The sequence below is a fragment of the Strongylocentrotus purpuratus genome, unplaced genomic scaffold, assembly GCF_000002235.5.
Source record: "Strongylocentrotus purpuratus isolate Spur 01 unplaced genomic scaffold, Spur_5.0 spur5_scaffold_8, whole genome shotgun sequence".
Classification (NCBI taxonomy): Eukaryota; Metazoa; Echinodermata; class Echinoidea; order Camarodonta; family Strongylocentrotidae; genus Strongylocentrotus; species Strongylocentrotus purpuratus.
Window position 1 is genome coordinate 22,567,969 of NW_022145614.1, and position 24,619 is coordinate 22,592,587.

The 24,619-nt window shown below is 37.4% G+C and overlaps 1 protein-coding gene across 7 annotated transcripts in view; it reads right to left on the reverse strand.

The window, feature by feature from the left end:
- Window positions 1-24,619, reverse strand: part of LOC587453 (mucin-17) — a 151,038-nt gene that overhangs the window by 9,399 nt on the left and 117,020 nt on the right. For 6 of the 7 annotated variants that reach the window (XM_030975375.1, XM_030975374.1, XM_030975373.1 and 3 more), the window contains 12 exons: window positions 23,226-23,486; window positions 22,437-22,688; window positions 19,758-20,012; window positions 19,017-19,277; window positions 16,741-16,998; window positions 15,390-15,653; window positions 14,588-14,854; window positions 13,311-13,562; window positions 12,627-12,881; window positions 5,421-5,675; window positions 2,335-2,586; window positions 19-273 (listed from right to left, as the gene is read on the reverse strand). In XM_030975375.1, the coding sequence (XP_030831235.1) occupies window positions 19-273; window positions 2,335-2,586; window positions 5,421-5,675; window positions 12,627-12,881; window positions 13,311-13,562; window positions 14,588-14,854; window positions 15,390-15,653; window positions 16,741-16,998; window positions 19,017-19,277; window positions 19,758-20,012; window positions 22,437-22,688; window positions 23,226-23,486 (3,087 nt within the window). Of the gene's footprint in view, window positions 1-18; window positions 274-2,334; window positions 2,587-4,778; window positions 4,832-5,420; window positions 5,676-12,626; window positions 12,882-13,310; window positions 13,563-14,587; window positions 14,855-15,389; window positions 15,654-16,740; window positions 16,999-19,016; window positions 19,278-19,757; window positions 20,013-22,436; window positions 22,689-23,225; window positions 23,487-24,619 lie in introns of all 7 variants that reach the window. The other variant, XM_030975372.1, reaches the window with a different exon arrangement.

Below are 24,619 nucleotides of genomic sequence, written 5' to 3' on the forward strand. Positions count from 1 at the left end.
TTCCATGAATACACCTACCTGTGCTTTGAGAGGTAACTGTGACAGTGAAAGTACACATAGCAGAATTCCCTGCATCATCAGTCACAGTATACGTGACTTGAGTGTTTCCAAACGGAAAGGAAGCAGGGGGGCTATAAGTAGAGGTCTGTGTGGATTGTCCAGAGTTGTCCGACGAAGTGGGCGGATTCCAAGTTACTGTAGTTTGGCTTTGTCCAGGGAGAAGCATTCCTGTAGCCCCAGATGGACATCCCACCAACATTGGGTCTGTTACATCTGTGTTTATACATTCATGGAGAAAAAGGATGATATAAACAAACAGCCACAGAAAGATCTCATACATGCAATACTCACTTGCATGGTAAATCAACTCTTTATAGAGAACACATATACACATATAATCTCCCTGTGCCACATTGTATTATTTATGGGATAGATATACCAAAGGCTTCAAGATCAATCTATCAATCTTTCAATCAGTGTTGTCATGGAGGAGCTCATTAAGACCAGAAATGGGTAATTTTGCAAATATATTATGCTGTGCAAAGTTGCACGTCTTGCAGAGGAGTGCACCATGGAGAGGCGAAGAAAGCAACTGCAGTGTTAAAGGGAAATTAACCTCAACTACATGTTAATTTCAGTTTGTAGGCCATTCAAAACTGAAAAATCATACATTTGACGAAAGGGAGGACGTAACTCTTCTTCAGAATCCTGTGAATAGTTTTTCCTGTTGTACTAGAACTTTTTGTCCAGAAATTTCTGCACCTTCAGAGCTGCTACGTATAGCTTGAAAATTTCATCGCAATTATGTCGGTCATGAAACCGATGACACGATTTCCCCTTGGTTTTTGAGGAACAATAATTACAACCAAACACTTGGCAGTACACCATGTTTGACGTGCTTATAGCAAGCGTGCTGCTCTCCTTGCGATACGTCACAACCCAGAAGTTTAGAAGGGAAATTCCTTGGGGAGTAGACGACGTCATAAATATGGCGCATTTGGCATACAGCAATGCTTTTTATATCAAATGAAACGTTGTTGTACTCTGTCATGATAATGCATCATAGTCAAGAGGTTAATTCCCCTTTAAGGGGCCAATGAATTGAACATGTACTTTCTGGAGTAAATAGATTGAGAAATTTTCAAAATCAATTAAAAAATAATATTCTGATTTATGGTACATCATTAAACTTCATTTCCAAGGAAATACATCAATTTTTCGTCAATTTCTTGGGTATCATACTTCAGAAGAACAAAAATGCAGTGTTTTAGTACTGTTTTTCTTTATTTCTTGTTCTGCGTAATATGAAAACAAAGGCTCACAAATATTACACTATAAAATGTTCTACATGTATATTCATTAATTTGCCATTCAAATAGGGAATAATTATTATGGCTATCAATTGTCCATTAAATGAGATTAATAAAATATTGAATACCCTTGAGTGGAATGCAAGGGTGTATTACATTATCTGATTAAAATATTTTACGAGTCGGCACAAGTGAAGTATTTTCAAAGCAAGTGTGATGTGTATCCCAAGAAAGAAAATTTATTCAATATTATTATTATATTATTATTTATATGAACCCTAGTACATCATCTTTTTAACATTACATCCTTGTGTTTTATGAACTTGCAGATAAATCAAAGAGTATTATATATCTTATGTCCCTTCTCAAGTATTTTGGCAAGTGCTGCACATGTACATCCACCGTCTAAGCCTTTGCATATGGATATGTGTTTTCAGTTCTGTACTCGTTTGCAAACCCCAAACCATGAGATATAGGAACAATACTGCATAGTCATCCGGATACTCTTTGACAACCGAGAGGTATTGTTTTAAGTTGCCCGGTAATCAGGATACTTTTTCTCAAACCATGAGGCGTTGTTTAAAAAATGCAGTCATCTAGATCGTTTTTGCATGAACTAGGAGATTAATAATGTATTTACTTGTTGGCTCAAAATCCTTCATACAAATTATAATACATCATTTTCTTCTTTTAATAATTACATATCATTATACTAAAATAATAATAATAATAGTGGGTTCTTGTATAGCGCTCATGTCAGTCAGATCTGAACCTCCTGGCGCTCCCGATTATTACCCTGGCTTTAGCATGGCTGCCATGCTATAAAAAAGATATTATACACTCTGCATTCAAAATTTCACACCATTGCAATAATTTTGAAGCATTTGTTAAATAGGGTTTGTCATTGTACTAAATCAACCTGAACATCAAGACCACCTTCCTATAAAGACCAATTTCCATGTCTCCCCTGAGTGGTCTTTATATACAGGTTTCAAAGTACATCCTCACACATTAACCATCATACCTATAACTATGACAGAAAAGGAACAGGTAGTTGAGAGGCCAGCTGAGTCTGTTGCTGTGTATGTAACTGGGGTTGAACCAGCCTGAAATGAACTGCCAGGTTGAATCGAAGGAGTCACAGTTGGTGTGTCAAAATCATCAGTTGCAGTTGGTGCTGTCCAGAAAACAGACACTTGATTTGAGGTAGATGGCAAGTCTCGAGTTATAACCTGCGGGCAGTTGAAGAGTTGAGGCGGCTGGTTGCCAGTAGTACCTGGAATAGTAATGAAACAGAGAGAGAGAAAACGAAAGGTTGTGAAAACCCATACGACCATGTAATGGAGCAATATGAAATATTATGATTAGTCTTTAATACCACAGTATTGTTTCGAGACTCCAACCCCCAAATCCTTTCTGTCAGCGAGATATATTTGTTTGGCTTGTCATAAATGTAGGTATTTGTGAATTGGACCCCATCTTAATTCCTTATTTTTTATATAATGTTTTTTTTATACTTGTCTGAGGTTTTGTTGGGGAATTTTGACAAACATATTTTGTTAGAAATTTTGGGGATATTATATAGAGCCCCACGTTTACCAAACCCTGGAGTTGCCCCTCCTTATATATCATTTACTTCTTCTGGTACATATGTGAACCATCACAACAAAACTTGAAAAAATAGGGGGGAATGTAAGGAAGAAAAAAAAGAAAAAAGAAAAAAGAAAGAAAAAAAAAAAATCAAAATTTGTTAACAAATTTATTTTTAATTCTTCATATGTTCAATGTTTCATGAATGTTCTGAAAAAAAATTCCAGTGAGAGGAAAGCAGGAAAGGGTCGAAAAGGCAGTTTTTGCGAGTGCTTATTTTGGTCAGCTCTTTTATAGAGTACCGAAGCTCTGACATGATGAAAATCTATTTTTGGAATTTCTCAATTTTTTCTTCATTTTCCGAAAGAGCATCAAAAATAGTGTTCATATGTCGAAAACCAATGAAATATGTGTAGTATTCGCTGAATAAATAGATTTCCTATGGGAACTCAGTGTTATATTGCTCTGGCTCATAATTACATTTTTGATGACGTCAAACTATTTGCTAAGCCCCACCCCTCAGTGACATATGGCTTTAATTGGCCATTGGTGGTTCACAGTCATGTGATCTCTGTAAAGAATTTTCCCAGTTTGCACATTCTTTTAAAAAGCAGCATATTTCATAGCTGTCTTAAATGTGAATAGAAAAGAAAGATAGCTTTTAAAAAAGAGTATGGGAACTGTGCCATTATTTCAAGGGCATAATTAAGAAGGAGCAATTAAAGATATCAATAATCGCCTGGTCAGGGCATGTCTTAATTCCTAGTCTTTAAAAAGCGGCAAATTCTAAAGCTCTTTGAAAAAAAGAAAAGAAAAGAAAGGTAGCTTTTAAAAGAGAAAGAACAGGAACTACATCGAGACTACGACACTGGTGTTATTTTTGAAGGAGAAAAATTACATTTTTACTTCATCTCACTGTGTATCAAATACAAATACGAAATATATAATAAAGTTCACTTTTAAAAGAGAGAAAAGGAACCATGTCGAGATCACAAGTTCATGATTTAGAAAGAGAGAATAAAAATATTGATAATCTTCTGGTCAGGGCGTGTTTCAATTTTTCATCTTCTAAAAACAGAGAATTCTTTAGCTATATACAAAAAAACTGGAGGAATAATGCATGAAATCATTTTTTTTTCAGAGTCGGTACAGTATACAGAACTAATTAATCATGGTAATCTTGTCAAAATTTTATTGGATTCATCTGGAAATATTTTTGCATTCAGTAGTTACCAAGTTTTATCATTCTGAATTTAAAAATGAGTTTGGAAGTCTGAAAATCAAATGAAAGTTTCTCATTCTGAAAATGAATTAGGGTTCATACTTCCCAAAAATGAAACATGGGAAAAGATTATGAAGAAACAGATACACTAGGTTTTATTCAAATTGAAAAGTGATTGCTAGGGCCTTTTTCAAAATGAAATTGACAATGAAATTAAAAATGCTCATGCTTAAAACCGAATGGAAGTCAAGCAATTTTTCTCGTAAAACCCTTTTTGAAAACTTTTGTTTTCTCATGGTTTAAAAGCTATTACTGTATCTCCATCCCTCTCTATAGAGTTGAGTTAAATATCAAACAAAAGCTAATGATGTAAGGGTTATTGTGCTAAAAGCATATTTGAACAAAGAGAAGTAATGTATGGACACAGTAACCTGTAAGTATCCTATAGGTGAGAAACATTTAATGTTAATCAAGTTTACTATTGTGATATTTAAACCTGTTAGTGACTACCGGTACTGAATTCTTTCATTCTCATTGGCTTGATGAAGAAACCACCTGATTTCATAGGAAATGGGTTAAAGAATGTGTCACAAAATGACAAAATCATTGGACTGGCTTACATATTGAAATACGTAACAATCATGGTCTATACAAACCTTGTGTAACTGTGACCTGGAAGGAACAGCTAGTTGCCAGCCCAGCTGCATCCCTTGCTGTCGCCATTTTGTTTTCCATTTCATGCAGTTTCGCATTACACCGTACATTATGGTTGCGGTATATATCGGACACCAAATCTGCCTGCGATCACTTTTTTTAGCTAAACTTCCAGTAAATTATAAGAATATTGATGAATTTCGTATCAGTTTGTAAAAAAAAAGTAGTGTTCGAAAAAATTATGATTATTTTGTTTTGTCCGTTATGTATTTTTTCTTCCCCTCTTTGAAATGTCAAAGTTGGGGTGCGGCCTATGCAGCGGTGCGTCCTTATTGCCGGCAAATACGGTATGGCACTTTACAAATAATCATTATTATCATTATTGCTATTGAGCTAATAGCATTTTGAGCCAAGAGAAGTAACCTCTAAAGTACCCTATAGGTGGTGATACATTTAATGTTAATTATTTACTATTGTGATACTTAAACCGGTTAGTGAGTACTGAATTCTTTTATTCCCATTGGCTTGATGAAGAGACCACCCGGTTCCAATAGGAAATGGGTTAAAGAATGGGTCCAAAATGACAAAATCATGGGACTGGCTTACATATATTGAAATACATAACAATCATGGTCTATACAAACCTTGTGTAACTGTGACCTGGAAGGAACAGCTAGTTGCCAGCCCAGCTGCATCCCTTGCTGTGTACGTAACAGGAGTTACACCAACAAAAAACTGACTGCCAGGTTGGAAAGTACTTGTTAAAGCTGGTGTGCCAGAATCATCGGTTGCAGTGGGTGGTGTCCAGAGAACAGCAACTGAGTTTGCTGGTGGAATTAAAACCCCAGAAGCAGATGCTGGGCAATTGAAAAGCTGCGGTGCCTGGTTTCCAGCAGTTCCTTGATCATGATAAAAACATTGAAAAAGAGAATGAGTAAGTGTGTGTGTGTGTGTGTGTGTGAGAGAGATAGAGAGAGAGAGATGTAAATTTAAAATCTGCAAAGGCTTTAAAAAAATAATGAGATACATGAATGTCGTACACTTAATGCCTATTATATGGTGTTGTATATAATGCATGTTAACATGTATCCAATCAAGTCATCCTCAATGTTTTGATAGTATTCATTCTGCCCCCCCCCCCCAAAAAAAAAAAAAAAAAACAACAACAACACCAATAAAATAGTTTTTTGCATCCTAAACACAAGATCATCTTCAATCTGGCTGATTTTTAGCTTAATTTCCCAAAACATCATTACTTCAATGGTTTAATTCTGAAGAAAATAAAGTTTTTTTTTAAATCTTAATCTTTTTCATGAGAAGAGATCCTAAAGAAACAAATAAACTAGGTCTTATTCAAATTGAAAATGGGTGCTAGGGCCTTTTTCTAAATGAAATTGACAGTAAATTGAAAAAATAAGACTCGAAAAACAAAACGGAATTTAAACTTTGGAAGCGTTTTTCTTGTAAAAACACCTTTTTGAAACCCCATTCCTGAGTCTTACGGTTTACAAGCTTTTATCTCCACTAATGCTCCTTCTCTAGAATTGAGCTTTATATGAAATTGAAGCTTATGAAAACTAGATGGAACTTTGACTGCGTGCTGTCGAAAAATGATGCCTTCGCCATAGAGAAATTTTACAAACCAAAACTTCAAGTTTGATTGTAATCCATTTGTCAATTTGAATGATAATGCATGCACAAGCTATTTATAGGCATACATAATGAGCTACATGACCTTTGACCTGATGACCCTAAAACCTAATCAGTTGATTGGCTCTGCAAGATACATATACATGTCTTGAGTTTGATAGAAATCTGTGTATTGGTTCTCATGATAATGTGATTAACAAGCTATTTGTGAATACATAATGAGCCTTGTGACCTTTGACCTTTGACCTGGTGACCCAAAAATCTAATCAGTTCATTGGCTCTGCAAGATACATACATGACCCTAGTTTGGCAGGAATCCATCAATCAGTTCTTGAGATAATGCATGCACAAGCTATTTTTGCATATATAATGAACCCTATGACCTTTGACCTTCGACCTCATAACCCCAAAATCTAATCAGCTCATGGGCTCTGCAAGATACATACATGACTTGAGTTTGGCTGTAATCCATTAATTGGTTCTTGAGATAACGTGATCACAAGCTATTTTTGCGTACATAACAAGCCCTGGGACCTTTGACCTTTGACCTTGTGACCCCAAAATCTAATCAGTTCATTTGCTGTGTAAGATACATACATGACTTAAGTTTGGCAGGAATCCATCTACCGGTTCTTGAGATAATGCAATCACGAGCCAATTTGCATACATAATGAGCCCTGTGACCTTTGACCTTGGATCTCGTGACCCCAAAATCTAATCAGTTCATTGGCTCTGTGAGATACATACATGACCCAAGTTTGGCAGGAATCCATCAATCGATTCTTGAGATAACGCGATCACGAGCCAATTTGCATACATAATGAGCCCTGTGACCTTTGACCTTGGATCTCGTGACTCCAAAATCTAATCAGTTCATTGGCTCTGTGAGATACATACATGACCCAAGTTTGACGGGAATCAATCAATCGGTTCTTGAGATAACGCGATCACGAGAACGGGACGTACGGACAGACGTACGGTACAGACGTACGGACTGACAACCCGAAAAAATAATGCCTCCGGCTACTTTGTAGCGGAGGCATCAAAAAAATAAGAATGAACCAAAAATTAAAATTTGAAAAATGTGACTTTTCTCTCATTTTGACGGATTGGTAGCATATTAGGGGCCTTGTGGATTTTCATTGTTTGCATAGTACTTTTAAAGTACAACTCTACTTGTTCACTTTCAATAGTATTTGTAAACAAGTCGGATCTTCAGACCTTTTTCTTCTTGTAGTTCCCAAACAATACAACCACGGGGGATCGATCTTTTGATCATGCTGGATCAGTTCTATGGAGTAAATTACCACAGCCTCTTAAAGCCCCACTGCACTACTAGTAGCTACATGTACTTGCTCCCTCTATATAGAAAACAATGCCTAAGCGGTGCTCGTTGGTCCCCCATGATCTTCTTTTTCTTATGTTAGGTAATTGAGAGCTGAGTTGATGAGATAACCACCTGCCAGTGACAATGCTGGGTGGTCTAATCCCTCCTGGCCAAACTAGTACAGACAGGCTTTAAGGAAATATATACTGTAAACTCAATCAAGTCTTCTCTCAAAACTCACCTGGTCAAAACCGCTTTAAATCAATTCAATTTCATCTTTGTCATTCATTATTTTTGTGTCAACTTATTTTTGTCAATGTACACTTTAATTTGTATTGTTCACGTGCACTGTATTGCAATTTACATGTAACTATATCATTTTTAGGTACGGGTATGCTCTTAGCACCCTGAGCATTACTGCAAAATGAATACCGTATTTGCGGGCGTAAAGGCCGCAGTATTTTTGGAAGAAAAAATATCAAAAAGTCGGGGTGCGCCTTAACGGCGAAAGAGTAAAAAAAAAATTTTTAAAAAAGTCAAAACCAGCACGAATTTGCACATATGGGACTACGAACGGCAAAATAACTATACCACTATGGTACAGGACATTTCCACACATCTTACCGACACTTTTACCTTGCATTGTTGACATAAAGACGAAAAGTAAACGTCCTAACACAACATTTGCCGATAGATCTTGATCTAAGTTCGTGCCAATGCATTGCAAAAGTAAAGGAAGGGACCGTTTAACGGAGCTGCAGCGAACATCCATCCAAAGTCGCCATTTTGTTTTCCATTTCATGCAGTTTCGCATAAGTATAAGTATAAGTATAAGAATTTATTGTCCTTTACAGGAAATTTGTTTTCCACTGGTTACAGAGTATTACAATACAAATATATACATGAAATATTACAAGACAGTGATAAACATGAATATTATGATAAGCATACATAAAGAATGAGATAATATGTGAGTAAGCCACTGTATATATGGTGGTTGAAGAGATAATATCAGATTCCATTTTACAAAATATGAAGCTAAATTATTTAATATTCATTGATTATTCCATATTAAATCTTAAAATGATAATAAATACATGAATTATTATTATTATTATTATTATTATTATTATTATTATTATTATTGATTACCATTTTCAATAGTATAATTAATACCGGCATCGTTATTATTGTTAAGTTTATTGATGACACATAAGTTGTAGTTACTGGCTCAAACGTTAGTAAATAGTTGGATGCAGTATTCATGGCATATACATTTATATTGATACATTACATGGTAGGTTCATAGTAATCAAACACGTTTTGCTTTGGAATTGAAAAGATGAATGGAGTCGGGGATAAAGGATCTTCGGAAACGTGCACGTTGGGTTCGTGGTGTGCACAGGCGTATTCCAGATCTGTTATAATTAAAGTGCTCATTCAGTGGGTGCGAGGGGTCATGCATTATTTGTTTTACTTTAGAAAGGGCATTTTTCTGATACAGATCTTCTATGGATGTTAGATCGGCTCCTGTGATAAGTTTTGCTGCCTTTCTGGGACGTTCGAGTAGTTTCTTGGCAGCAATTTTAGCGTTTGCATAATAGCAAATTAGGTTGAAGGTTAGGACACTCTGAATTAGGGACTTAAAGAACAGTTCTATCAACTTACTATCTACTCTTAAGTTTTTCATTACCCTAATAAAGTATAGTCTCTGGTTGGCTTTCTTTTGGATGTCTACAATGTTCTTAGTCCAATCAAGTGACTTTGAGATAGTAGTACCTAAATACCTGTACTCTGTAACTTGTTCTACAGGAGTATCATTTATCAAAATCGGGGTATGATCGAAGGGGTTTCGGCGAAAATCAATTATGATCTCTTTTGTTTTAGTTACGTTTAGTATTAGGAAGTGGTCATTGCACCATTTAACAAACTCATCTATAACCTTAACGTATGGGTCTACATCTTCAGAAAGATAACCTGTGATTACAGTATCATCCGCATATTTGATGATACTGCACTCTCCTACATTACATAGACAGTCACTTGTGTAGAGGGAGAAGAGCGCGGGGGAGATGACACAGCCCTGGGCGCCCCTGTATTTACAATTCTTGGACAGGATAAGGCGTTACCTAAGACCACTCTCTGTGGTCTGTCACTTAAAAAACTCTGTATCCACAGACTTAACTGGGGAGGGACTTCCATATCAATGAGTTTGTTTATCAGAAGGTGGGGGATAATAGTGTTGAAAGCACTAGAAAAATCCACGAAAGTGGATCTTACATAGGTCTTAGCCTTGTCTAAATGGGCATATACCTTATGTAGGTATGTTAGTACTGCATCGTCAACTCCTCTCTTACATCTGTATGCAAACTGCATGGGGTCAATGTAGGGGGAAGTGTATTCAAGAAGGTTCTTCATCATGATCTTTTCGAAACATTTCATAACACTACAAGTGAGTGAAATGGGTCGAAGGTCATTAAGTTCCTTCACTTTCTTCCCTTTAGGAATTGGTTTTATCAGGGATGTTTTCCAAAGAGTCGGGATATGTCCCCTTTCCAGTGAATGGTTGAAAAGTTCATTAAATACCCCGGCTAACTGATCCCTACAAAGCTTGAGTACTTTGTTACAGATACCGTCAGGCCCTGGGGCTTTATTAGTTTTAAGTGCCCCAAAACATCGCCTAACATCATGTTCAGAGATACATATTACATTTTCAGATCCACTTAACATTTGCCTTAGTCTGAGTGCAATTACGTCATTTTCAACTGTAAACTTTTTATCATATCTACAATAGAAGTCATTCAGTTCATCGACAAAGTCCTGTGTTATGTCAAATCCCAGAGTCTTGGGCTTTGGTTTATACCCAGTAATCACCTCCATCGTTTTCCAGGCAGCAGCAGGTTTGTTATTTCGAAAGTTATTTTCGAGCTTGTTTTTATAAGACATTTTACAAGAGTCAACTAAGCGTTTAATTTCCGTTTGTACCTCTTTGACACGCGTCTTGTTACCGTTGATGAGTGCACCATTCTTTACCTTCAGCAGGTCCCGGAGTTCCTTTGTAACCCATGGCTTATTGTTGGGAAACATTTTAAACGTTTTAAGGGGTATAATCGAGTCGACACAAAACTTGACATAACTTGTGATAGCATCAGTGGCTTCGTCTAGTGAGCTCGCTGAGTTGAACAATAGATCCCAGTCCGTACAGTCAAAGGCTGCTCGGAGTTCCTCCGTTGAGTCATCAGTCCACGCGTACCGTTGCTTAGTGACGGGCCGGCTTCTTTTCAACTTTTGCTTGTAAGCCGGTAGTAAGCGGATGTTTTGGTGATCGGACTTTCCTAGACGATGACACGGTTTTCCAACGTATGCTTTAGGAATGTTACCATAGCACTTATCTAGGGTAGCTCCGTTTCTTGTTGGTATGTCAATATATTGTTCAAACGTGGGAAGTACACCATTCAAGTGACATTGGTTAAAGTCACCCATTATGAATGTAGGGGCATCAGGGGACAACGAAGCTTGATGATTTACTTTAGCAGCTAGTAATTCACTGGCAATTTCAACATCAGCACGGGGGTGAATGTAGACCACAGTAATGAATATCTGGGGAAATTCACGGGGAAGATAGAAAGGTCGGAGTCCCACTGTAATGAGTTCAATATCGGGCAGACAAACGACATCCTTGACATCCCAATTATTACACCACTTTTGGTTGATATATAGACATACGCCTCCTCCTTTGCTTTTCCCTGACTGTTCTGTTCTGTCTCCTCTTACTACATCAAAATGTGGAATATCAATAACATTGTCGGGAATGCTTTCTTTCAACCATGTTTCTGTAAATGCCAATAGACAAGAATCTCGGTATTCGTTCATGTATCTAGAAAGTGTTTCAAGTTCTTCCATCTTATTAGGCAACGAGCGTACATTCCCCAATATTATTGAAGGGAGGGCCGGTTTTGTTCCTCTCTTTCTCAGCCTTGTCCTTATTCCGCCCCTCTTACCTCTCTTACGTGGTTTGATCTCGGGTGGAAAGTCCTCATATCCGAGGGGTCGAGCATCCCCGTGGCGGCGCGTAGGTTGAGTATCTCAGTCCGTGTGTATACAAGGCTATTCAGTTGGTGTTCGACTTTCAGGGCAGAACCAGTCAAAAACACCGATGCGAGGATCAAAAATATCCAAAAGGTAGCCATGGCTAATCTCACAGTTATGGAAAACATGATGAAGGTCAAAGTGCACTCACAAAATAAGACAAAATAGTAACAAATAATCCAAAAGATGGGGAGAACAAATCCAGTGGTGGTCGCCACTGAGCGGCGCCCTTAGCATTACACCGTAAATTATGGTAGGGATATATATCGGACACCAAATCTGCCTGCGATCACTTTTTTAGCTAAACTTCCAGTAAATTATAAGAATATTGATGAATTTGGTATCAGTTTGTAAAAAAAAAGGAGTGTTCGAAAAAATTATGACTATTTTGTTTTGTCCGTTATGTATTTTTTCTTCCCCTCTTTGAAATGTCAAAGTTGGGGTGCGGCCTATGCAGCGGTGCGGCCTTATCGCCGGCAAATACGGTATGGCACTTTACAAATAATCATTATTATCATTATTGCTATTGAGCTAATAGCATTTTGAGCCAAGAGAAGTAACCTCTAAAGTACCCTATAGGTGGTGATACATTTAATGTTAATTAAGTTTACTATTGTGATACTTAAACCGGTTAGTGAGTACTGAATTCTTTTATTCCCATTGGCTTGATGAAGAGACCACCCGGTTCCAATAGGAAATGGGTTAAAGAATGGGTCCAAAATGACAAAATCATGGGACTGGCTTACATATATTGAAATACATAACAATCATGGTCTATACAAACCTTGTGTAACTGTGACCTGGAAGGAACAGCTAGTTGCCAGCCCAGCTGCATCCCTTGCTGTGTACGTAACAGGAGTTACACCAACAAAAAACTGACTGCCAGGTTGGAAAGTACTTGTTAAAGCTGGTGTGCCAGAATCATCGGTTGCAGTGGGTGGTGTCCAGAGAACAGCAACTGAGTTTGCTGGTGGAATTAAAACCCCAGAAGCAGATGCTGGGCAATTGAAAAGCTGCGGTGCCTGGTTTCCAGCAGTTCCTTGATCATGATAAAAACATTGAAAAAGAGAATGAGTAAGTGTGTGTGTGTATGTTTGTGAGAGAGAGAATACATGTAAATTTAAAATCTGCAAAGGCTTAAAAAAAAATAATGAGATACACGTATGTCGTACACTTAATGCCTATACATGTATGTACCATATGGTGTTGAATAAGTACTGGTGTATATAATGCATGTTAACATGTATTCAATCGAGTCATCCTCAATGTTTTGATAGCATTCATTCGGCCCAAAACAAAACTAAACATGATCTAATAAAATAGTTTCTTGCATCCATAACACAAAATTATCTTACATCTGGCTGATTTTTAGCACAATTTCCCAAAACATCATCGCTTTTATTGGTTTTATCCTGAAGAAAAGAAGCTGTTTCTGGGGACCCATGCACCTCCAGGAGGGTTACAGTACCTGACACAATGATATTGAAAGAGCAGATTGCTTGGAGGCCATTGACGTCACTGGCTGTGTAAGTGACCAAGCGGTTTCCTCCCACTGGCACAGAAATACCAGGGTTTGCATCACTGATGATTGTCGCGGACGTTTCGGCATCGGATGCAGTTGGTGGTGTCCATGTGGCTGTAGCTGATGTTGCTCCTGCTGGAGCTGACAGAACAATCGTTGATGGGCATCCGGTAACCACTGGGGGGTTGTTATCAACAGCTGAAGAAAAAAAAAGTGTGAATGATCTGAGACAAAAACCAATCTTGAGAAGTCGAGATAAGTATGGATTTTGAGGAAAAGCTGCAAAATAGCCCATCAACAAGACACCATAAACCTTAACCTGACCTTGACTGTAACCCTGACTCTGGTCCTAACCCTTCATTGTAATTGTAACCTTAACCCAAATGCGTCTACATTATACTGATGCCTGGTGAAACATTCTGCAGCTGATCCAAATCTAGCTGCACAAGGTTTCAACTTTAAGACTTTATGATTGAGCAATTAACTCAATATTATTTGAACATTGCCGGCATCTGTCACTGATGGTTGATATCACACAAATATGATTGGAAAAAGAGTGCCTTCTCCCAAGCAGTAAAACCTATTCATCATCATACAATGTATAATAGGACAAGTCCAAGGTATTTGGTCTTTGTCCCATACATTGCCAAGTTTCATGAAATTAAGAATGTAACAAAACTTGAATCTATTATTTTTCTCAATATTTGGTTTGGTTAAAGCAATCGTATGGCTTTTAACTGAATATAGGTATCAAATATACAATGTTGGTCATTATATGGGACAAAATACTTTGTCTTTGCCAATAGCTGATGCACAAGAGGCTAACGTTTCTAATGAATCTAACTTGCTTTTACATTTCAGAATACCTTGGTTGTAGTTTTTCAAGAAAGATTTGTATATTCATCAAATTCTAAAGTGGTGTTCTTCATTTGCATATCTTGACATCACAGTAGGTTTTTGAACATTGGTCATGAACCGTACTCATGCATCTAAGCAAGAAATTTACCACCCTTGGTCCAAATTTAGTGAAAAATAGTGACACAACATATGGGGGGGGGGGGTAAAAAAATGTCATAGTTTTTGAGAAACTTTGTTCAGGTGAATTTGCCCTAATATTATTTTTAATGAATTCCCTCATGCTTCATATTGCCACAGAGGGTGTGTTGTGCTGTCCTGAGAACCCTGCCTGTACTGAGAACTAAAGTAATAATTGGAAGACTTACAACCACCACCACCGGTCACAATGACATTGAAATCACAGTTGGCAGTGTTTGCCTGGTCATCAATGAAGGTGTATCTCACTGGAGTTGTTCCAACGCCAAATGAATCTCCCGTATTACGAGTAGATGAAATGGTCAATACCGCAGTTTGTCCATCAGAAGCCGTGGGCTCTGTCCATGTGACAGGAACTGGCAAGCCATCGGAAGAAGCGGCAGTTACATCGCCTGGGCAGGAGGTCACACTTGGAGGAGTGGTGTCCGTGCGAGCCACTGCAAAATTCATTCAAGGATTGAAAAGCAAATATGAATACCATACATCAATATCTTAGCATTACTAATTCTAATCTGAGCTTTTTACTCCCCCAAATCATTTGTTGTTGAGAGGTCATCACCAACATTTACCATGTTTATATTTACAGAATAGAGAAAGTTTAAACAAGTAGGCATATCATTCTGAACTGAATGAAAAGTAACAAATATCACTTTTTTGACCACCAAAATAACCCATTATGTTGCATAAATCATAGATAAGGGAAATGTGTAGTAGAGAGGCAGATAATGTGCAAGTTTTTGAAGGAATGTGGGTCCATGCATGGGATAGTAGCCTTTACACCTCCTACAAATGTGTCAGATCGTCACATCTGTCCTAGGGGGCAATTGTCCTTGGGGAGGGGGGGGGGGGTCAGTAATTATCTTTGTGGTTGATTTTCCTGGACGGTGTGTGCACTCTATAAGTTTTCGCTATTATTATTATTATTATTATTATTATTATTATTAATATTATTGACATTCAAAACATCTTTACCTGCAGCAAAAATGTACAGCTCACAAGTGACTTCATTTCCTGCAGCGTCACTAAACCTCCAACTAAAAGGTCCAGTTCTACCCTCTGGGAAAAAAGCACTTGTGAACGTCAATCCACTGGTGAAATCTATCGCAACTCCGTCATCAGTAGCAGAGGGTAATTCCCATGATACAGAGGCCAATCCACTACTACTAAATAATTCACCAAAGACTGCATTGGGGCAATTCATTAATACAGGTGGAATGCCATCCACTACAGTTCCCCCTGTAACAAAGAGAGATACATCAAAGATATCATTATCATCATCATCATTATTTTTATTATCATTTTTATTAATATTATTATCAACATTATTATTATTATTATCATTATTATCATCATATTATCATCATCATCATTATTATTATTATTATTATTATTATTATCACTGTTCAGTATTGTTATTTTTTTTATTAATAGTATTCTAATTTTATCATTATCATTATCATTATCATTATCATTATTAATATCATCATCATCTTCATCATGATCATCATTCCATTCGATAATAAAAAAAAAAGTATAACAAATCATTAAAAAAAGAGAAAAAAATATAGATAATGAAACCACTGGAAAGGGTCAGAAAAAGTTGAAAATGAGTTAAAAATCACTCAAGTACTGTGAAAAACACATTTCGTCATAAGGGTTACATATAATAATTGCATGACATAAATTACCTAACATAGTTGAGCTACTACTTATAGTAGAGCTACATCTACAATATCCCAGAGTGTTGGCTACTTTAATCCAAACAATAGAAACTGAGCAACATACCCATTTCATATTCTAATTTTTCTTGTTGACACTATGTTAATCACAGATGCTAGAAACACAACAGCAATGGTACAAATACATTGTAAATGTAACTGAAAATGATCCATACAATGATGGTTTCAAGTGGGACCACTGTGGTATATTGGTGAAGGCTCTAAATTATTAAAACAAGAGGGCCTGGTTTCAGTGCTTACATCTTTGGACAAGGCGATTAGCCCATATTTATCCTTGTAGACTCAGGTGCATCAAATGGGTACCTACATGTCCACCATAATTGCAGGGACCACAGGAAGAGCAGTGTTTAATAATACTGATGTCTCTACCCTAGGTAAATAAGTCCATTTTGATTTATTACTTTATTACTATCATAATATCATATCATAAAACAGCCAGAGCCAATTATTTACTGTGCTCAAGAGGTAGTCTAGCAGTTTTAAATAAATCACATCAATACAGCTCCTAACCCCTGAATCCAGCTGTTAATTACCCCATACATGTTACAATGTTCGAACACAAGCATAGAAAGGAGTGGGGTTACCTCCTCCGGAAGTAACAAGGATGTTAAAGGCACATTTAGACTGCAGGCCAGCTTCATCTGTGGCTGTATATATCACGGTGGTAGAGCCTACTGGATAAGAACTTCCAGGGTTGTTTCCATTGGAGACGACACTGGCTGTGCCCTGACTATCTGTGGCTGTTGGTGGTGTCCAAGTTGCAACAGCTGACGGGGTACCATTGGGCACCTGCAGGGTTATTGTTGCTGGGCAACCGGACAAAACTGGAGGAGTGGTATCACCTTTGGGAGAAAAATGAAATAATGCAATTAATTGTTACACACAGGAAGACAGTAATGTACTGTATTTGAATGGTTTACTCACTGGACCGTGGGTGCATGTATTGTGTTTATAGAGTGCCCCAGCACACCATTACAGCCCTAATGTCCACATGCAAAATTGTATATACTGATCTATATTCTTGTGTTTGATAAACTTTATGTTTACCAAAGATTGTGTTTAAAGTCAGTATTTTCACTCCGCATTTGTTAACAACTTTTAACAAAAATGCTGGGGAACAATGATTTTAAGTGGGTTGGCAAAATAGAAATTAATTCAGTGACTGGAGTGTATACATACTACTGGTAAAGGAAGCGACAAAAATTACCTTCAATTATGACATAAAGTTGGATAGGAAGAAATTGATTTCCCTGTAAGGCAAGGCATAATTAGGGTTAGAATCCTAAGTGATTATCCACTCTAATGACTTTATTCAATGATCACTAACCTATTAAAGGCCACAGAGCTTCTGGTGACAATGAGTGGAATTTAAAAGCAATTTATATCTTAAATCAAATATCAAGATGTAAACTTTACCTGCATGAGTTGCTAAATGATTGTTCCGCCGCAGCACTAATGACCTTTGGCAAGACATTGATCTACATTTGCCACACTCAACCCAGGTGATGTAAATGGGTAACTGGCAGGAATTAATTCCTTAAAATGCTAGAGCATCATAATGGTAGCCGTGCTGAAACCAGGGTAATAATCGGGACCACCTGGTGTGTCAAGTCTGACAAAATATTAATATTATATATTTTTAAATACTAAAACATGTATGTTAAATGCTGAGTATTCTATCCTATTAAAGTTAGAGACTCATGGAAAGCTAAATTTGGCAACCAATCTATTGTCAGTCATGTGACCAGTTTGATATCTCTATGATTTGCAGCTGATTAGGCTCACAATTACCTCACTTTGTATAATACTATCTAGTTATGTGATCATTAGGGAATCAATTGGGAAGGATTTTCATCTCTGAACGTTTAACTCATATCCTGCCATGAGACTGCTAGCACGCTATTGTTATAGTGCCGTGTGCACTATCAATTGATTGCTACGTTCATGCTAGCGAGCTACCGCTTGTCTGCTTTGAGCACGCTAGCACGCACATGTAATAACAGTTATTGGTCATGCCCATTGCACCGTGCTGAGTGCTTTTGCAGCGCTATTGAAAGTACCATTGCGTGCATCAGATTATCGGCTTTCGATTACGCGTCTTCGTCTACAACAGTCAGATTGGATTTTCTCGAGTAATTTAGCGATTTTTTTTTAATATCATATATCATCATTATGCCTCCCCATCGCAAGAAACGTATATGCTTCATTGACCCGGATCTGGTGCGAGAGATGCTTATTTATCTCAGCAAAATTACAAATTCATGAAATGATATTGGTATCAATGGAAAGAGGGTGAAATTTCCTACAACTTTCATGTACAATGTTTGTTTATACAACATACGAATGAGAAGTTATAGTGGATCAAACATAGTAAAGATTTTAAAAACACGCACTTGAACCAACACTAAAATTAACTTGGCACACAGGGGGATTTGTGGCTGGCACAATAGGGATTAGCACTGTGGCACTGGGTGCATTGTATGGGTGGCAGCATAAGAGTTAAACCACGTGGCAAGTTCTTTCTAATGCCTGTCACAGTCAAATCAAGAGAAGTGGAGTGGCCTTTCACCCCTCTTGTGCCACCAAGTTTCTAGAAAAACTGAACCTTTAAGAGTGAAATTGGACTAAAAGCCTTTTGTTTCAATGTCAAATCCGGCACAGAGTACATGTATCTTCGATGGATGCAAACTTTAATTGAAGTATTGCCACTTCTGTTTCAGAAGGATAGACAAAGTCAAACATTCCTTAATAGTTCAAACACTGTTCGGCTTTGTGAGTCACGGTCTAGAGCAGGATTGACTGCCCATTTTATGTGATTTAAAAATCCAAGTAAATTAAAAGTGGTAGGGAATGAGAATACCTGTAGATGTAGCACCACTGACAATAACACTGAATGAGCAGAAAGCCTGTAATCCACTGGAATCTGTTGCTGTGTATGTTACAGTGCGAGAACCCAAAGAGAAGGAGGCCCCAGGGTTGAAGTTGGAGATAAACATCGCAAGCACTATATTATCTGTAGCCGTTGGCTCTATCCAAGACACTGTTACAGTTGAGGCTCCCACAGGAAGTGTTGCAAACTGATCTGAAGGGCAGCTGCTGATAACTGGAGGCACAGTGTCTCCTGTTTTTTAATAAAATATGTCATCATAAGCAGTCGCACAAAAGAAGCTCCAGATGTCGACAGTTCAGAGCCAGAAGAGTGTTAACTCTGTGTTACAGTATACAAGTTAATGCCTCCTTAGTGGGAACACAAGAACAACCCTGCTCCATGTACACTCTAGAAATTGTGGCAAAAATATCCCTTAAAACAAATTGTTCATATCTTAAATGGACAAATCACCAAAATCATTTAGAATGCAACAATTTACGGTTTTACTGTAGTCAATTACTTACAATTCAGCATAATTTGAGAAATTTTAATTTGTTGTAAGGTGGAAAGGAAATCATTAACACAAGGATTTGAATAGACTTTGGAACCCTGCAATCATACAAGTGCAGGTGTCCTCAAGTAGACTGTGTGAGCATTATGGATACAAAAATGCAGAAATTAAGCATTGCACAAACTACCCATGGAAACAATTCAATATTTTGTGATACCTACCTCCATTCTGAGTCACAAGAACTTGAAAAGTACAAGAAGTGACAAGACCGGATTGGTCTCTTGCCTCGTATCTGACGGTTGATGTCCCCACAGGGAAAGATGAGCCAGGAGTAGAATCCCCAGTGATGGTCACAAATCCGCTGTTGTCTGTTGCTGTAGGTGGTGTCCACGTCACTTGCGCACTCGTGGATCCTTGGAGCGCAGAAACAACTTGAGTCTCTGGACAGCCATTGATTACGGGTGGACTGAGGTCACCTAGAAGGAATTAATACAATACCAGTAACATTCAGGCAGTGCAATGCATCACACTTTACTAACACTACACTAGTTTGTATTCCCAATTTAGTGAGGTCAGTAAAGGGTTAGCCTCTTGCCCCCCCCCCCCCCCCCACTCAGAAAAAGGTTTAAACAAAAAATGGGATTCAAGATGGCCGCTTTTACTTTTTAAAAACCATAAATCCATTTAGGAGATACGATTCTGGAGTCTATACTACGGTTTTTAGGGTCAAAGAATTTTTTCACACCACTTACAACGGATTAAAGACATCAGGAAACCTGGAAAACCAAGATGCGATCCAAAAATCGCATATTCAGTTACTTGCACATTAGCTGGTGATAGGACATTTACTTTATCTGCTTCAAAATACTGGAATGATCTACCACTTAAAATTAGACAGTCTTCATCAGTTATTACCTTCAGAAAGGCATTGAAAACACATCTTTCTTGCAGTTTGTAGTTGTAAGATTGTTTTTCTTATTACATGTTTTTATGTAATTGTCATTTACTGTAAGCGCTTTGGGCCTTATGGGATAAAAATAATAATAATAATAATAATAATAATAATAATAATAAAAAGGCTGCCAGTCTCCTAAAAATGACTAGAAGTGAGTTACTGCATGTAATTACAGGAAAGTTGTAATTTGAAAGATTAAAAGTATGTATTACAGGTCAGGATATTCACTGGTATGCTTCAAATTATCATAAAGGTTTAGAGAAGCCTCATACTCAAAACAATACCTAAGATGGCAGCCATTTTTGTAATTCAAGCTGGCCATTGGAAACTGAATTATACATAAATTGTGATACATGTATATCCATCTTGGAGATGTAATTTTGTTGTCTATACCTAGGTTTTGTGGGTCACCAAATCCATGTAGACTGCATAAAATGTGTTATGGCAACAAGAAAAAGGAAATCAAAGATGGCGTCCAAAATGGTCGTCAGTCTCCCCTAGATATGAGGGAATTACTATTTACAGTAAAGCCGTATTTATTAAGCCTAGAAGTACGTTTAAGAGATTAGGATATTCATTGGTACGGTTTGAATAATATTAAAGATTAGAATAGCCTTTATTGCAATGAGGCATGATGTCATTGCCTTGTTTTCGTTCTCGTTCTGAATTCTTATTCTTATTCTGGATCTTCTTCCCCCAAACATTCACAATCACATTAACAAAATTGATGAATAAGTAATATCATAAGATGATGACATGGATGATCCTAATCAAATGATTGGTTGAAAGCATACATGTGACCAGGGGTGATATTCTGAACATTGTTGTAAGTTTTGTGTTATCTTTTGTTGTATCTTCCAGAGATAACACAGCACTAATATTGTTGTAAGTTAATATTCTGAACATCATTTTATCCCTGTGTTATCTCTTGAAGGACCGCCTCTATCTTATCTTTGACCACTGTTGACACGCCCATTTGTATGGACCCTACCAATCAAAATCTGTTTTATATAAGCATGATAAGTAGGTCAACCAATAGGAATACTTTATGCCATATCTGAAGACGCGCCTAGCGCATACTAATCTTGTTAATTGAGCGCTTATTACGCGCGTCAACATTATGCGCTGTTGAATGTGGATCATGAAGACAAATCACGCTTTCACTATATTAGTTAAGATGAGAGCATTAAAATCGTCATATGATAGCATGTAATTTCTTAGAAAGTTCTCATCTGTGATGTTTCCGATCAACACACAATCTTCTTCTAACTTGTTTATTGTTGGTTCTTGGCAAGAAATATTGCCGCCAGCACATCACCACGAAAGATACAACAACCCCCTACCTGTTGTAAATATTGATGTAAATACCATGCAAGATAAGATAAGATAAAAGATATAACAACTTTCAGAATACCAATTATCTTGTCATATTACCTCTTGTGCGCATATGCAAATGGGGATTAAGCGCCATTTTATTACTAATAGGCACAATTACAAGCGCACCAAAGTATGAGCGCAGGCGTGGCCAAAGAGATGAGAGAAAAGATACAACAAAAGATAACACAAAAGTTACAACAATGTTCAGAATACCAACTTTATCTTATCTCCAAAGATACAACAATATTAGAAATAACACAGGGTTCAGAATACGGCCCTAGGCATTTATTTTGCCTAACACGTAATTTGGATAATGACCGGTCATTATCAAAATTATGTTATATAACATCATTTTATAAAACAAATAAAACATAATCTTATAATAAACAAATAATACCCACACTCGGTACCTTCAAAACAGTCCAAACACCCTCGGCTATCGCTTCTGGCGTGTTAGACTGTTCCAAAGGTACCTTGTGTGGGTAATTCTTACTAATGCCCTCACTGCTGTGTATCATTTGTATATTATGACAAATTAAATTATAAATGAATAAGACAAAAGTTTCACCTGTAGTGGACACAAAGACAGTAAATGTGCATGAAGTCAGAAGTCCGTAGGGGTCCTTGGCGGCGTAAAAGACTAAAGTTTGCCCGGCTGGGAATACATCACCGGGGTTGTAATTAGACGATAGAGTAACCTGACCAGAGTTGTCCGATGCAATAGGTACAGGCCATACCACAGGTACAGAAGTGCTTCCAGCAGGCAGAGAGGCAAATCTCTCCTCGGGACAATTCTGAATTGTAGGTGGGGTGTCATCAACTGAGATGTTTAAAATTGTAAAAAAGGTAAAATGTTAAGGGAAATTCTTGATGCTGCCTTGATAATAAATGTACTGTTGAAATAATCATTCTAAAACAGCTCAAGAAGTACATCAAGAAAAATTGATCTTTAGAAACATGTATTAATGCAATACAGATGGAGAAATCTTTTAGATATTTGTCTTTATTCTTTACTGGGCATGGAATTTAAAAAGCTGAAGAAATGTATGGGCCTACAGATATATCTTACTACACATCACATAAACATGTATTGAAAAAGAAAGATGTAAGTATTGACAAGTTTCACAGGAAAGGGCGATTATTGTAGCCCTTTGTGATGCTGCTGAAACTTTAATAACACGTTTTAAAACGTTTCTTGTTATAAAGAATTTCCATTGCCACCTGATGGCTAATGAAGTTATGCTGAGCCTGTCTTGCTCTTCTTTTTTTTTTCTCCTTTCCTTCTCTCATACATACTTGTGATACACGCGATACAAGTATTATTAAACGATTCCTGGTCAATGGAAACAATACGCACCAGGCAATTGAGCGATGACATTGAATGAGCACCTGGCAGTCAGTCCTGCAGAGTCTGTGGCAACGTACACCACTTCAGTGATGCCTGCAGGGAATGAATCCCCAGGGCTGTAGTTGCTTGTGAGTGTGGCAGGTCCATTGTTGTCAGTGGCACCAGGAACTTGCCAAATGGCCATCGTGGTTTGAGAGCCAATTGGTAGGGTGAGAGTGATGTCTCCAGGGCAACCAAAGACTGATGGGGGTTGATCATCTACTACATCACCTGGTATGTAGGGTTGATAATAATCAAACTAAATTTAACTCTAATAATAACCTAGCAATAAATCTAAAAACTAATAATCATAACAATAATGATAATAATACTAGTACCAATACTATTATTATTATTATTATTACCACTACTACTACTACTACTACTTAAACTGCTGGCGAACAGAACAACAAGACCAAGCTCTGTAATTATTAGGATCTCTGTCCAGTAGTGCCGTGTTTGTGCCATCTAACTGGATCGACCAAATCAATTGATTCATAATATGTATATGCAATATTTTTTCCCGTAACATGAGAGTAATTTTAATAGTTTCATACTATTAATTAAATGTATTGTTAACTGTAACTGTATAATTGTTTTTAAATGGGGGCACGCTACAAGAGTCCTATCTCGCACCCCGGGGCAACGTGTCTGACACGGCCGGTTGTAGCAACTACTCCGAAGATCAAGATTACAGTAATCTTGATCTAAGGAGACACGAACAAACGAACTACTGCTACTACTATTACTGTACTAATAATAATTGATAAAGGTCATGATAATGATGATCACGTGAGAGAACGTGGAGGACAAGATGATTTTCATCCTGAAATATTGAGTTGTCCTTTGTCTAAACATCTGATATTATCTAAAATAATATCGCCAGTGACATTCGTTTGTCTTGCGATGTATGGTCAACAAGGGATCAAAAGATCACGACGTTTCTTCAGGTGATAAAATATATTGAAAGCAAGCATTTTTTATACTCTACGGGTGGACTGGCGGTAAAATAATTCGATCAATAATTTAAACAATAATGGACAAGGCCTATTGGCCAAAGCACACGAGTGCTCAACCATGGTCGAGCACCCGTGTGCTTCGGCCAATAGGTCATCAACTGACAGAGCTAGGCTGGACTCAAGGGTTTATGGAGTTGTGCTTAAGTGTCAAATCAAACTTTGTGCCTAAAGACTAGGCATACCTTATGTTTTGGTGAAGAAAAGCTACTTTGTCCTAAAAAACAGAAACAGATACAAAGCATTGCAATGTATGTTCTGATCATGGTAAAACATGTGAGTTTTTAAACCCAAACAAAGCATTAGAATCAAATTTTCAGCCTCCTAATTCAGTTTAAGATTTTCTTT